Source organism: Ovis canadensis, chromosome 14 (assembly GCF_042477335.2).
Source record: "Ovis canadensis isolate MfBH-ARS-UI-01 breed Bighorn chromosome 14, ARS-UI_OviCan_v2, whole genome shotgun sequence".
Lineage (NCBI taxonomy): Eukaryota > Metazoa > Chordata > Mammalia > Artiodactyla > Bovidae > Ovis > Ovis canadensis.
In genome coordinates this window covers 78,476,434-78,492,158 of record NC_091258.1, presented here as the reverse complement: position 1 = coordinate 78,492,158, position 15,725 = coordinate 78,476,434, and the positions used below count along the sequence as shown (strand labels likewise).

Here is a 15,725-nt window from a genome sequence, read left to right as displayed (position 1 = left end):
ATGACCAAAAACAAGGTTTCTCCTGTACTAATGTGTAAATGTGGGGAATCAAGAGAAATGATACTGATGACCCTATCTGCAACGCAGAAATAGACACAGAGGAAGCCAAGAAACGTCGGGACACCAAGGGGAAGCGGGGGCGGGGCGAGCTGGGCGCCGGGACTGACACGGTCCGCTACTGACACTGCGCATAACACGCAACTGGTGAGAACCGACTGTGGCGCTCAGGGACTGCTACTCAGGGCACTGTGGTGACCCAAGCGGGAAGGGAGCCCAGAAGAGGGACATCTGTACCCGTGCGGCTGATGCACTTTGCTGCGCAGCAGAGACTAGCAGCATTGTAAAGCAGCTAGAATTCAGTAAAAACTGACTTCTCACACAGCTGACTGACTCAGGCACAGGGGTCTCTGGCTCCAGGCACGGGCGCACCCAGGTCCCACGGATCTGTCTCCCCCATCTCTGGCCTCTGCCTTCCCCAGCAGGCGTCCTCGCCAATCCCTTCCACAAATAGGCCAGGGCTGGGCCTCCCTCCCCAGCTGTAGTCACGTGTCCATCCTGGAGACAGCTACAGTGGTTTCAACTGACCGGGTAGAAGCCAAAGGATTGGAGCTTCAGCTTCAGCATCATTCCTTCCAGTGAACACCCAGGACTGGTCTCCTTTAGGACGGACTGGTTGGATCTCGTTGCAGTCCAACGGACTCTCAAGAGTCTTCTCCAACACCACAGTTCAGAAGCATCAATTCTTTGCTCTGCTTACTGGAGCCAGGAAACTCCCCCTCTTGGCCTGAACAAGCCTGAGTTGTTTTTGTCTCCCAAGCCCTCCCAGACCAGCTGTGCCCTGCCTGTCTACAGAGCCCCTGTGGGTGCTGACTAAAAACCTCATCTGGGGGGAGGGCTCAAGGTGAACCGAACAGCGCGTCTTTCTCCTGCAACCAGGGGTGTCCTGCGGGGCCACCCAGAAGGAGCTGCCTTCAGAGCAACGCGCCTTCGTTGTTTGGTTGCTCAGCTGTGTCCACCTTTTTGCGACCCCATGGACTGCAGCCAGCCAGGCTCCTCTGTCCATGGGATTCTCCAGGCAAGAATGCCGGAGTGGGTTGCTGTTTCCCTCTCCAGGGGCTCTTCCTGACCCAGGAATCAAACCCCAGTCTCCTGCACTGCAGACAGACTCTTTACTACTGAGCCACGAGGGAAACCCTTTCATTTATACTTAACAAACCCATCTTTACTTTTCACACACCATTGCTTCCACTTCACACAATCCTTTATTGTTTTATTGAAGCACAGCTGATATGCAAGATCACACTGGCTTCAGGAGTGCAGCACAGAAATTCAAAATTCTGTAGATTATAGGCTATTCAAAGTTACTACAAGATAATGGAGATCAATGTTACGCCAACTGATGTGAAGGACTGACTCAATGGAAACGGCCCTGATGCTGGGAAAGACAGGGCAAGAGGAGAAGGGGCTGACACGATGAGACGGCTGGACGGCATCATCAACTCAGTGGCGTGAGTCTGAGGAAACTCTAGGAGACAGTGGAGGACAGAAGGGCCTGGCGTGCCGCAGTCCATGGGGCGGCCAAGAGTCAGACACGAGTTAGCGACTGGAGAACAACGGGATAACATATAAGGAAATGCAGAATAGAATGCTGGGACTTACCTGGAGGTCCAGCGGCCAAGGCTTCCCAGGTGGCTCAGCGGTAAAGAACTCGCCTGCCGATGCAGAAGACTCGGGTTCCATCCCCTGGGTCAGAAAGATCCTGGAGAAGGGAACAGCAACCCAGGGAAACAGATGGGGAAGCAGTGGAAACAGTGTCAGACTTTATCTTTTGGGGCTCCAAAATCACTGCAGATGGTGACTGCAGCCATGAAATTAAAAGACGCTTACTCCTTGGAAGGAAAGTTATGACCAACCTAGACAGCATATTCAAAAGCAGAGACATTACTTTGCCAACAAAGATCCGTCTAGTCAAGGCTATGGTTTTTCCAGTGGTCATGTATGGATGTGAGAGTTGGGCTGTGAAGAAAGCTGAGCACCGAAGAATTGATGCTTTTGAACTTTGGTGTTGGAGAAGACTCTTGAGAGTCCCTTGGACTGCAAGGAGATCAGTCCTGGGTGTTCACTGGAAGGACTGATGCTAAAGCTGAAACTCCAACACTTTGGCCACCTCATGCGAAGAGTTGACTCATTGGAAAAGACTCTGATGCTGGGAGGGATTGGGGGCAGGAGGAGAAGGGGACGACAGAGGAGGAGATGGCTGGATGGCATCACCGACTCGATGGACGTGAGTCTGAGTGAACTCCGGGAGTTGGTGATGGACAGGGAGGCCTGGCGTGCTGCGATTCATGGGGTCGCAAAGAGTCGGACACGACTGAGCGACTCAACTGAACTGAGTATTCTTACCTGGAGAATCCCACGAACAGAGGAGCTAACAGGCTACAGTCCACGGGGTTGCAAAGGAGTCAGACGCAGCTTAGCAAGTGAGCAACAAACAGGGGCTAAGGCTCCGCGCTGCCAGTGCACGGGGTCAGGGTTCGACCCCTGATCGAGGAGCTACATCCCTCACACTGCAAGTGAGGGTTCATATGTCACGCCACGTGCTGCAACTGAGACCCAGTGCAGCCACAGACATAAGCAAACGTCAGAAGAGAACGCAGGGCCAAAGGGAGCAGCCAAGTGCATTATCATTCGCACACAGTGGCCTGAGCATACAGCTATGCAACCGTCCATGCTAAGAACACAGAATCATCTCACCTCTGACCGCCCATCATCCTTCCTGTAGGGTCTGCATTTCAGCTGGCCCCATGGAACAGCGCTTGGTGGGAAGAAGCTGGCGGGGAGACGATTATCGGACAACTGAAGATTTATTTGGAGTCTGGAATCTGCGGCTGCAGCATGTCAACATCTTCCAGCAAAAGCTCGTGGAAGCTCGTCTCCTGCATGCCAGGGTGACTGTCCGGGGGAGAGGAAGACCCTGCGATTCTTCCCAGTCATTCCTTTGTGTGAGTCTGTGCTAAACCGTATCTGACTCTCTGCGACCCCAAGGACTGCAGCCCGCCAGGCTCCTCTGTCCATGGAGTTCTCCAGGCAAGAACACTGGAGTGGGTTGCCATACCCTTCTCCAGGGAATCTGCTCCACCCAGGGACGGAACCCACATCTCCTGCATTGCAGGCAGATTCTTTACCAATGAGGCACCAGGGAAGCCCAATACATTTATTTAACTTGACACCTTAGGCCTAATTCTGGCATTTTCTGCTTCCTGCTGCCTTAAACAGTATTTTGAATGGTCTCTCAGTGTGGGGACACCGGCAAAGGGCTTTCCTAACCCCAGGAGGATGCGCCTTGGTGAGAGTAGGGTGGGAATGGGGAGAGGTGTGCTGTTTAATTGCAAAGTGGTCGGAGGGTCACAGTAAAATGGGAACCCCAGGCGCCTCTCTGGGAAACGGCCTGTCTCCAGCAGTTCACCTCTCTTCAGCCTTTCTCCCCCGCGTGGAGGGTGTGCACGCCTCCGGGGTCACAAGGAACCTAATTGGAAGGCCAGGGCTCTGCTGACCTTCGGGTCTCCGGTTCCTCTGGGAGCCTCCAGCCCTCTGGCCCCTCCGCTCTCCAGGGACACTCCCCGGCGGCGGCCGCAGACTGCGGGGCGCCAGGAGCCTGCTCTCCTTAATCCTCCAGCTGGGGCCGGAGGCCCGTGGAGGGGCCGGAGGAGGACCCATCCCGCCCTGCGCCGTGCTGTCCCCACCGAGGGGCACTGCCCCAGCACTGACATCCCAGGGCACGACTTCTCTGCTTTCTTCTGGGGTTTCAACTTTTTTTAAACAAGTCTTTATAGTTGCTTTACTATGTCGTGTTAGTCCCTGCTGTGGAGCAAAGTGAATCAGTTATACGTATACATACATCCACTCTTTTTTGGATTTCCTTCCCATTTAGGTCACCGCAGAGACACCAACCACCTCACCTCAGGTATGCAGATGATACCCCTCTAATGCCACGAAGTGAAGAGGAACTAAAGACTCCCTGGATGAGGGTGAAAGAAAAGTGGAAAAGCTGGTTTAAAACTCAACATTCAGAAAACTAGGCTCATGGCAGTACTTCATGGCAAGCAGACGGGGGGAAAGTGGAAGCAGTGACAGGCCTGCTCTTCTTGGGCTCCAGAATCACTGCAGATGGGGACTGCAGCCATGACGTTAAAAAACGCTTGCTCCCTGGAAGAAACGCTTTGATAAACCTAGACACCACTTTGCCAACAAGGGTGCTTACGAAGTGTGGTGCTGAAGAAGACTCTTGAGAGTCCCTTGGACTGCAAGATCAAGCCAGTCAACCCTAAGGGGAATCAGTCCTGAATATTCATTGGAAGGACTGATGCTCAAGCTGAAGCTCCAATACTTTGGCCGCCTGATGTGAAGAGCTGACTCACTGGAAAAGACTGATGCTGGGAAAGACCGAGGGCAGGAGGAGGAAGGGGCGACAGAGGATGCGATGGTTGGATGCCATCACTGACTCGATGGACAAGAGTTTGAGCGAGCTCCGGGAGTTGGTGATGGACAGGGAGGCCTGGTGTGCTGCCGTCCATGGGGTCCATGGAGTCGGAGGTGATTTATCAACTGAACAACAAGCTGCTTTGCAATGTTGTTAGTTTCCGCTGTACAGCAGAGTGAAGCAGCCGTGTGTACACACATCTCCCCTCTCTTTCGGATTTCCTTCCCATCCAGGTCGCCGCAGAGCACTGTGAAGGCTTCCCTGGGCTCTGCAGTCGGTTCTCATCAGCTATTTTACGCACGTATCGATGGCGGACACGCGCCAATCCCAGTCTCCCAGCTCACCCCGCCCCCGCTCCCCCCTTGGTGTCAGAACATTTTTTTGCTTCCTCTGTGTCTCTATTTCTGCTTGGCAAACAGGCTCTTCTGTGCCATTTTTCTAGATTCAACATATATGTGTGATTTTTCTCTTTCTGACTTACTTCACTCTGTGTGACAGTCTCTAGGCCTACCCGCAGCTCTGCAAATGTGTACATACAATGGAATATTACTCAGCCGTAACCAAAGGGCAGACCGTCTATAGCAGTGAGGGTCTGGGAGGTATAGCCTGGCGAGGGAGGGAAAGACAGTGTCACTCTTTCCACGTCCAGGAGTGGAGGACCCTTGACCCCAGGCGTGCTTCCTCACTCAGGGAGGAGCAAGCACGAGCCCTGTGAAGCGCTTCCCCACCTAGGAAAGGTGGACAGAGCCCCCGCCTCTGCTCCCGTCCCCTCCTGGGGCCCAAGACGCAGGAGAGTGCGTCCCCCGGGCCACTGGGGCTTCCCTGGCGGCTCAGGCGTAAAGAATCCGCCTGCCAGTGCAGGAGACCCAGGTTCGATCCCTGGGTTGGGCAGATCCCCTGGAGGAGGGAATGGCCACCCGCTGCAGTATTTCTGCCTGGAGAATCCCACAGACAGAGGAGCCTGGCGGGCTACAGTCCGTGGGCTTGTAGAATGGGACACGACTGAGCGACTCACACTTGTACTCTTTGCACTTGACCAGAGGCCATGAGAAGGATTGGGGGGGACGGGCGCTTCCCCAGCCTCCCTGCCTTCCTGCCACACGCAGCCTCAGCTTCCGTCGGCTTCCTGTGAACTGGGGAAGGGGAGCAGTGAGCCGGGTGGGTCAGGAGTGTCTCGCCTGGCTCACCCTGCGAAACAGAAGCCAAGAAGGCTTCCGGGTTCCAGCCCTGGCACAGAGCCCTCTGGGGCCCCCTTTAGATGCCACGTATTAGGACAGTGATGGGCGGGGGGCCCCGGAAGCCCTGCTCTCCCTCCGTGCTGTTCACCAGAGGGATTCAGAGATCCCGCCCGAGACAGCCAGGTGTGAACTATAAATGACTTTCTAACAGACATCAATAAGGGAGCACGCACGCCTCCAACAAAGACCCGGCCTGCTTCAGCCCTGGGCACTGAGCTGCATCCTGGGGAGCCTCGGGAGCTGAATCCTGCCTCGGCCCCTGGCACTGAGCTGAATCCTGCCTCGGCCCCGGGCACAGAGCTGCATCCCGGGGAGCCTCGGGAGCTGAATCCTGCCTCGGCCCGGGCACTGAGCTGAATCCTGCCTCGGCCCCGGGCACAGAGCTGAATCCTGCCTCGGCCCGGGCACAGAGCTGCATCCCGGGGAGCCTCGGGAGCTGAATCCTGGCGAGTCTCGGGAGCGCATGCAGATGTGTTCCTTTCCCCCTGGGGTGGGGGTGGAGGAAGGAGTAGGGACTCTGAGCAAGGCAAGATCATTCTTTAAGTGAATGGAGAGAGGCAACAATGCTGTGGTGTGAAAAGTGAGTGAGAGTGTGGGTCACTCCATCATGTCCGACTCTCTGTGACCCGAGGACTGCAGCCTGCCAGGGTCCTCTGGCCATGGAGTTCTCCGGGCAAGAATACTGGAGTGGACTGTCGTGCCCTCCTCCAGGGGACCTTCCCAAGCCGGGGACTGAACCTGGGTCTGCGGCCTTGCAGGCGGACTCTTTACCGTCTGAGAGGACGATTTCACGGACAGGATGCCAACCCACAGGCAACAAAGGCGACAGGGGACACAGTAGGACTACAGCTGGGTCAAGTCCTCTGCGGAGCAAGCAGACGCAGACCTGGACACCGCAGGGGACAGAGGGTGGGAGGAATCGGGAGCCTGGGGTAGACACGTGTCCTGTTGGTCCTGTGCGTAGCGGGTGGCTGACGAGAACCCGCTGCGCAGCACAGGGAACTCTACTCAGCGCTGTGTGACCCAGACGGGAAGGATGCCCGCAAAGGAGGGGACACACGCGTGCGGATGGCTGGTTCATTCTGCCTTACGGCGGGAACTAACACAGCATCCTAAAGCAACTACACGCCCATAAAAATTAACTTAAAAACCTTCTGTGCGGCTTCCCCGGTGAAGAACTTGCCTTCCAATGCAGAGGACACGAGTTTGATCTCTGGTCCAGGAAGGCCCTTCGTCGCACAGCAACCATGCCGGGAGGGCACCACTCCCAAAGCCCATGTGGCTAGAGCGTGTGCTCTGCGACAGAGGCCGCTGCAGTAAGAGGTCCTGGCACCGCGACCAGGGAGCAGCCCCCGGTCACCACAACTAGAGAAAGCCCGTGCACAGTAGGAAGACCCAGTGCAGCCAAAACTTAGCAAAATAAACACACGGCGGGGGGGGGGGGGGGGCGTGGGAGAGAACGGATCCATGTATATGTACAGCTGAGTCCCTATGCTGTTCATCTGAAACTATCAAACACTGTTAATCAGCTATACCTCAACACAAAATAAAAAAAGAAAACATAAAGATCGAATGTGATTAATTTTAAAAATTACCCACCATCAGGCAATATAGAGATAATGACTCTGAAGGTGAGGGGATATTTACTCCATGATTGTTTTCTACGCATACTTATCTGTCTGTCTGTCTACCTACCTACTCCGACTTTGTCATCATCAGAAACTGCACCGTGCCTGAAATCACGTATCAGATCGCTGCTGCTCTCAACGCTGGCCCTGGTCTCCTTAGGTCTTCCCGCCCCCCGCCCCGCAGACAATTCCGTGGCTTATTGGCATACTCAGTTCACAGCACCTGACCACAGCGCCTCCTGATCTAATTTAAATTCCACGGTCCATTCTGACAATAACTGTTAGTGTTCATCGCTCTGGAACAAATTACTGCAAACGTGGAGTCTGGAAACGATGCCACAGGTCACCTGACCGTTGCTTCTGACAGGTCCGAAGTCCAGGCAGCCTCCACCGGCTCTCACGAGGCTGAAGCCAAGGTGGGGCTGGGCTGGGTTCCCCCGCGGAGGCTTCGGGGAAGGACCCACTGCCACATCTGCCTTCACTGTTACTGGCTTTTCCTGGCTGTGGTGGCCATTCTCCGCCCCAGAGGTGGACCTCCCCACTAGTCAAGCCTTCAGATGACTGGAAACAACCCGACATCTTTGTTTTTTCTTTAAAAAAAGAAACCGCTAAAATGCACATAACGTCAAATTAACCATCGTAACGTTTTTGGCCACATGAGACGGCATGTGGGATCTTAGTTCCCTGAGCAGGGATCAAACCTGGGCCACCTGTAGTGGAAGACGAACTCTCAGCCCTGGACGCCCGGGGAAGCCCCTGTCTTCACCATTTTTAAGTGCACAGGTCAGCAGTGCTTAATACGCTCACAACATGGCACAACCGTCACCAGCGCCCATCTCCACAGCTCTTTTCATCTTGCACAACCGAGACTCTGTCCCCATGAAACACCGGCTCCCCACCCGCCCTCTCTGAGGCCCTGCAAACCACCACTGCACTTTCCGTCTCAAGGAGTTTACAACTCCAGAGACTGCAGATACGCAGACGGCACCACTCTAATAGCAGCAAGCGAAGAGGGACCAAGAGCCTCTTGAGGAAACTGAGAGAGGAGCGTGAAAAAGCTTGCTTAACACTCAACAGTCGGAAAACTAGGATCATGGCATCCGGTCCCATCACTTCACGGCAAACAGACGGGAAGCAGTGGAGACAGTGACTGGTCCTCTCTTCTTGGGCTCCAAAATCACTGCAGGTGGTGACTGCAGCCATGAAAGCAGAAGACGCCTGCTCCTCCGAAGGAAAGCTATAACAAGTCTAGACAGAGTATTAAAAAGCAGAGACATCACTCTGCTGACAAAGGTCCACGTAGCCAAAGCTTACGGTTTTCCCAGTAGTCGTGTACGGATGTGAGAGCTAGACCATAAAGAAGGCTGAGCACCGAGGAACTGATGCTTTTGAACTGCGGTGCTAGAAAAGACTCCTGAGAGTCCCTTGGACTGCAAGGAGATCCAACCAGTCCATCCTAAAGAAAATCAGTCCTGAGTATTCCTTGTAAGGACTGATGCTGAAGCTGAAACTCCAATACTTCGGCCACCTGATGCAAAGAACTGCCTCCTTCGCAAAGAACCTGATGCTGGGAAAGATTGAAGGCAGGAGAAGAAGGGGACGACAGAGGATGAGATGGCTAGATGGCATCATCGAATCAATGGACATGAGTTTCCACAAACTCTGGGAGATGGTGAAGGACAGGGAGGCCTGGCGTGCTGCAGTTCATGGGGTTGCAGAGTCAGACACAACTTAGGCACTGAACAACAACATGCAATGAGTTATATTGTAACATATTTACAAATAGTGACCACTGTGTTTAGGAAACTGTACAAACGCAGCTGCAGCTTCAGGCAAAGTCAAACTGCCTCCTGTCACTCCACTCCAGGTAACTGAATTGTTCTCCTCAGCCCTCCATGGTGGAGATTCTGAAGCTTTCACTGTTTATACGCCTGCATTTATTTATTTTTTAATAACTTTAATAAGTTTTAATAACTTTAAATATTTATTTAGCTTTGCCAGGTCTTGCTTGCAACATGTGGGCTCAGCAGCCCTGTGGCACGAGGGATCTCAGTTTACCGAACAGGGATTGAACCTGCATCCCCTGCACTGCAAGGCAGATTCTTAGCCGCTGGACCAACAGGGAAATCCTCCTAATTCCTTTTTTTTTAAAAGGGGCTTAAGAGTTTACATCTGTGATGTTACTTGTTAAAAAAACAAAGAGCATATACACATCTTTTGAAGTGTTGAAAGGAAAATAGTATTTTATATTCTTTATCATATTACATTTTATAAGTGCTGAATGTATTTGTTCATTTTTCTCTGTTCTGTTTCGTAGACTTAAGAAGTGTTGCAAACGTATCTGCAGGTACATGAATAAATACCCTACAGGGTGTGATGCTGCGTTATATATGAAATATATATGGACACCTATTAATTTTTGTCTCTTGAAAAAAATAAAATTAAAATAGGAGCCTAAATTTTTTTTTCCCCCTACCAGCAATGGGGAGGCACCGGTTGGTTTGATGTTAAGGCATGGCAATAACTTTTCTTTTTCTTTTACTGTGGACTATTTTTAAAACCTTTATTGAATTGTTACAAAATTGCTTCTGTTTCATGTTTTGGCTTTTTTGCCCAAGAGGCGTGTGGGATCTTACTCCCCGACCAGGGATGAGACCTGCACCCCTGCATCGGAAGGCAAAGTCCTGTCACTGGGCCAGCAGGGAAGCTCCGGCAATGGTCAAACCTCAATTACGTGGGGGACTGACCGGAGGGTGGGAGGGCAGGAATGGAAGTGGGGGTGCCCTCAGGAGACCAGGGGGGCAAGCCAGGGGGAAGATGGGGGTGGGGCGGCCGAGGAGGAGGCCCGCAGAAGGGGCGGGGTGACCCGCAGACCCTGCGGCCTGTGCTGTCTGGAGACTGTCCGCGGGAGAGGCTCGTGCTTCTGCCTCATGACCGCGAGAGGCACTTCCCACCCCCCAGGAGAAGGGTCTGGGTGGCCTGGGCTCCCAGATACTTCCCAGGTTAATGACCAGCCAAGGCCTTGCTCCCTGAGAATGAGAGGTCAACTCCTTCCAAGGAAGGGTCGCCAGCCCGGCTGGAACCAGCCTGGGAGCGGCTCAGAGGCGTTTCTGCTCCTCTCCTCCCCCAGCTCCCCTCCAGAGAAAGGACTGGGGGCCCTGGAGGCAGATTTGGCCGAAGATTGGAGATGGGCAAGAACAGATCCTTCCAGCAGGCCCCGTTCGCTGGGTCACCTGCGGCTATCCTAAAGCAGGCCTCAGACGCCGTGAATCCCAGCAGGAGTCCTTCGTCGCTGATTGCTTTGCATTCACTGTGATTTTTTAAAAAAGCATTGTTAAAATATTACACATTTGGGGGCTTCCCTGGTGGTCTAGCGGTTGAGAATCCACCTGCCAACACAGGGGTCACAGGTTCGATCCCTGCTCCGGGAAGACCCCACGTGCCTCAGGGCAACCAAGTCTGTGCACCACAGCACTCAGCCCGCGCACCCTCAAGCCTGCTCTCCGCAGCAAGAGGAGCCCCTGCAGTGAGAAGGCCCCACTCGCTGCAGCCAGAGAAAGCCCACGCCACTGCGGAGACCGCACGGCCACAAGTCAGTCTTTTAGACAATATTACACATTTAGGACTTCTGCGTGGTGCCAGTGGTAATGAACCTGCCTGCCAGTGCGGGAGACGTAAGAGACGTGGGTTTGATGTCTGGGTCGGACAGATCCCCTGGAGGAGGCCATGCAATCCACTCCAGTGTTCCTACCTGGAGGATCCCATGGATAGAGGAGCCTGGCGGGCTGCCGTCCACGGGGCCACAAACAGTGGGACATGACTGAAGTGAGCTAGCAGGCATGCACTGGCAGTCCTGAGGTGAGGACCTCACCACCCACTGCAGGGGGCGAGGGTTCGATCCCTGGTCGAGGAGCTAAAGACCCTCACGTGCCTCACGGCCCCAAAACCCCAAAACATGAACAGACACAATATTGTAACAAATTCAAATTCAATGAAGATTTTAGGAATGGTCCACGTTTTAAAAAATATTTTTTAAAAAAAATAAAGGAAAAACATTACATGTCTTGATGACCGAGTTTTCTACTGCCTCTCTAGACTTTGGGAGAGTCCCTCACCCCAACCTGGGCCCCTAAATGCATGAGACGTGCTGGGCACTCGCTGATTCCAGTCCTGTGAGACTCGCCACGTGGGTCTTTCCTTTCCAACTGGGAGCATGGGATGTGTGGCGAGAAATGACCCCAGCTTCCCGGCGCTAATTAACACCCGGAGGCAGAGGCTGGAGTGCGGCCGAGTGTCTCCAGCGGAACTCTGGATTCCCTGGGCAAGGCGGCCCGGGTGGGCGGGGTGGGGGTGCGGGGAGGAGGCATTCCAGGAGGGAGAGAACTTGTGTGCACTCGGAGAACTCATGGCCTATGTCCAAAACCCAGGGCCAAGAAGGGCTTCGTGTGTCCCAGCGGAAGAGAGACACGCCCGGGAGAGCACAGAGAGCTTGGGAAGGCAGAAGCCACCTGTTCCCATGCATGTGGCTGCGCACTGCCTCTGTGAAAACACGGGGAGGCCTGGATGGGCGTGGGGCTCGGTGGGAGAGCGGATACGTGGACATGGGTGGCTGAGCCCCTTTGCTGCTCACCTGAGACTATCACAACACTGTTGACTGGCTCCACCCTTGTACAAAAGAAATATTTAAAGAAAGAAAGAAAGAAAAAAACACACACACACACAGGCGGGGGCTTCCTTGGCGGTCCAGTGGTTAAGCCCTCATCTTATGATGCAGGGAGTTAGAGATTGATCCCAGGGTGGGAAACAGATCCCACATGACTCACGGCCCCCAAAACCAAAACATAGAACAGAAGCAAGATTGTAACAAACTCAGGAGAGATTTTAACAGCGGAGGTTGAGCCTCTCGGTCGTTTCTGACTGTTGCAACCCCGTGGACTGTAGCCGGCTGGGCTCCTCTGCCCACGGCATTTTCCAGGCCAGAATACTGGAATGCATTGCCATTCCTCCCTTCAGGGGATCTTCCTGACCCAAGGGTTGAACTCAACGTCTCCGGCACTGCAGGCAGACTCTTTACCACTGAGCCACCAGGGAAGCCCAATGGTCCCCATCAAAAAATCTTTAACAAGAAACGATCCAAAACGAAAACGGCCAAGCTACTAAGCTGTTACGAGCCGAACTCTACGCCCTCTAACTTCAGTCACCGAAGTCCTGATCCCTCGCGGCACGCCCAGGCGCTCAGACTGTGCCCGAGCTTGGATACAGGCTTCTCAGTCTTCAGAGAGTTAGTCGAGCTTTAGTCTTCTCAGTCTGCAGATAGGCGAAGCAAGGTGCGGTCATTAGGGCGGGCCCTAAGCCAACCATCAGCACCCTCTTATGAGGGCACGCGTGGTGAAGACCGGGCGAGGTGACCGGGAGAAGGCGGCCAACTGACGCCGCGGAGAGGGGCCGCGGGAGAGACCTGCACCCCCGACACCCTCATCCCAGAGTGCTGGTCTCCAGGGTCGTGAGATGACACACTGCTGTTGTTTCAGCCCCCTGGCCTCTGCTGCCCTGCTACGGCGGTGCTAGCAGACTAACACAACTTAGTACCCCAAATGAGAGCACAGTGCCTCCCCAACGCTCACTGCAGCACTGTTTACGACAGCTGAGACGCAGAGGCAACCTAAATGTCCATCGACAGAGGACAGATAAAGAAGACGTGGCCCATATGCCCAATGGAACATTACCCAGCCATTAAAAAGAGTGAAATAAAGCAACCGCGTGGACGGCCCTAGAGACGGCCGCACTGAGTGAAGTCAGTCAGACAGAGGAGGAGAAATATCACACAACACCCCTTCTTGTGGAATGTAAAAAGAAACGATGCAAGGAGACTTACTACAAAACAGAAAGAGACTCACAGATTTTGAGAATGACCTTACAGTTGCAAGGGGAAGGGACAGTTAGGGAGTTTGGGATGGACACGTACACACGGCTATATTTAAAATAGATAAGCAACAAGGACCTACTCTGCGGCACAGGGAACTCTGCTCAGGGTTATGTGGCAGCCTGCATGGCAGGGGAGTTTGGGGGAGAGTGGGTACATGTGTATGTATGGCTGAGCCCCTTTGCTATCCACTTGAAATTATCACAACATTGTTAAGCAGCTACACTCCAACACAAAACAAAAAGGTAAAAAGATAAATAAAAGGACAGTGCCAGATTTGCTTTTCCCCCTAAGGAGGGAGAGCTCTGCTAGTCAGGCAGTCTCTCTGTCCTGGATGGACCGATCTCATGCAGGGTTTGGCGCTGGGAGGGTGGTGGACCTTTGGAGGCCATCAACAGCCTCATGCCGTCTGTAGGACTGTGGTCTCTCAAGTGAGATCCCTGCCGACTGGCTGGCACCCGGAGGCGTGTTTACCAGAGTGAGTCCACCCCTGATGGGCTCTTTCACTGGCTGGGTTTGCAGGGAAGAGCGCTGACATGGATTGTTCGGCTTGCAGAAGCACGTCCGCTGAGGCGAGCCACCGTGGAGCGGCTGGACGGGTTTCTAACGGATGCTGGTTGGCGGCCTGCTTCTCTGGCTGTCTTTTCTGAAGCTTGTGGGAACTCTCCAACACCCCACTTGAAGGATGGTGGTGGTCCCCAAGGCTGTCGGCTCCATGAGAACAGGAAGATGATCTAAATTGCTCATAAAGGAGGCTGAGCACCAAAGAATTGATGCTTTTGAACTGTGGTGTTGGAGAAGACCCTTGAGAGTCCCTTGGACTGTTGGGAGATCAAATCAGTCCATCCTAAAGGAAACCAACCCTGAATATTCACTGGAAGCACTGATGCTGAAGTTGAAGCTCCAGTACTTTGACTATCTGATGCGAAGAACCGAGTCATTGGAAAAGGCTCTGATGCTGGGAAAGATTGAGAGCAAGAGGAGAAGGGAACGACAGAGGATGAGATGGTTGGATGGCATCCCCAACTCGAGGGACGTGAATTTGAGCAAGCTTCAAGAGACAGTGAAGGACAGGGAAGCCTGGCGTGCTGCAGTGTAGGGGGGCTTCCCAGCTCAGGGATCGAACTCCTGACCCCTGCATTGGCAGGCGTGTTCCCTACCACTGAGCCACTGGGGAAGCCCCATGTTCAGTGTTATTGTCTGTCACCTCCCTACGTCTGTACTCACACGCACACACTGGTGCACGCACACACCCTCAGAACCTACGGATGTATTGAGGAACACGGGCTTCTTGAATAGTAATATGACATAGTCATTCACAGTGATGCAAGGGGAGTGTCCAGACATATTCAGGCACACCCTGCGTTCACCTATGTTTAAGCCAAATGCCACCCGCTGGACCTTCCAAAAAGAACCTGGAGACTCCACTCCATGCAAGCCTTGGTGAGGAGCTGGGTCTTCGGCTAAAAAGCTGTAGGACTCTTTTTGAGGATTTTAGGTAGAGGAAAACACAGTCAGATTTTCATTTTAATGGAAAACACAGGCAAAACAGTCATTCACATAAACTGTGGCAATATTTTCTTAGGTCAGTCTCCCAAGGTGAAAGAAAATAGAAGCAAAAATAAACAAATAGGCCCTAATCAAACTTAAAAAAGCTTTTGCACAGCAAAGGAAACCATAAACAGAACAAAGAGACAACCTACAGAATGGGAGAAGATATGGGCTTGCTCTTCAAAGTATAAAAACAGCTTACAACTCAGTTATCAAAAACACAACAGCAACCACCAAATCAAAAAATGAGCAGAAGACCTAGACATCTCCCCCAAAGGAGATATATATGGCCAACAGGCACGTGAAGAGACATTCAATAACACTAATTATTAGAGAAATGCAAATCAAAAGCACAGTGCAGTCCCACCTCACACAGGTCAGAATGGCCATAATCAAGAAGTCCACAGACAATAAATGCTGGAGGGGTTGCGGAGAGAAAGGAACCCCCCTAAACTGTTGGTGGGAATGTAATTTGGTGCAGCCACAATTGAGAACAGTATGGCGACCCCTTAAAAAACTAAAAACAGCTACCATTTGATCCAGCAATCCTACCCCTGGGCGTATACCTGGAAAAGACAAAAACTCTGATTTGAAAAGATCCAGGCACCCCAGTGTTCACAGCAGCACTACTCATAACAGCCAAGACATGGAAGATCTCAGTGCCCACTGACAGATGGATGGGTAAAGGTGCGGTACATATATATGATGGAATATTACTCTGCCATTAAAAAGAAGAAATAATGCCACTTGTAGCAACATGGATGGACCTAGAGATGATCAGTCATATCAAGAAAAATAAGTCAGAGAAAGACAAGTATCACATGATAGCACTTACACATGGAGGGGAAAAATGGAAACAGTGGCAGATTTTATTTTCTTGGGCTCCAAAATCACTGCCAACAGTG

At 52.8% G+C, this 15,725-nt stretch overlaps 1 protein-coding gene across 2 annotated transcripts in view; it reads right to left on the bottom strand.

Annotated features, from left to right (window-relative positions):
- The window catches only part of LOC138419380 (uncharacterized), a 78,401-nt gene that overhangs the window by 40,329 nt on the left and 22,347 nt on the right, over positions 1-15,725 (bottom strand). For both annotated transcript variants that reach the window (XM_069552233.1, XM_069552234.1), the window contains exon 2: positions 1,660-1,759. In XM_069552233.1, the coding sequence (XP_069408334.1) occupies positions 1,660-1,759 (100 nt within the window). The remainder of the gene's footprint in view (positions 1-1,659; positions 1,760-15,725) is intronic.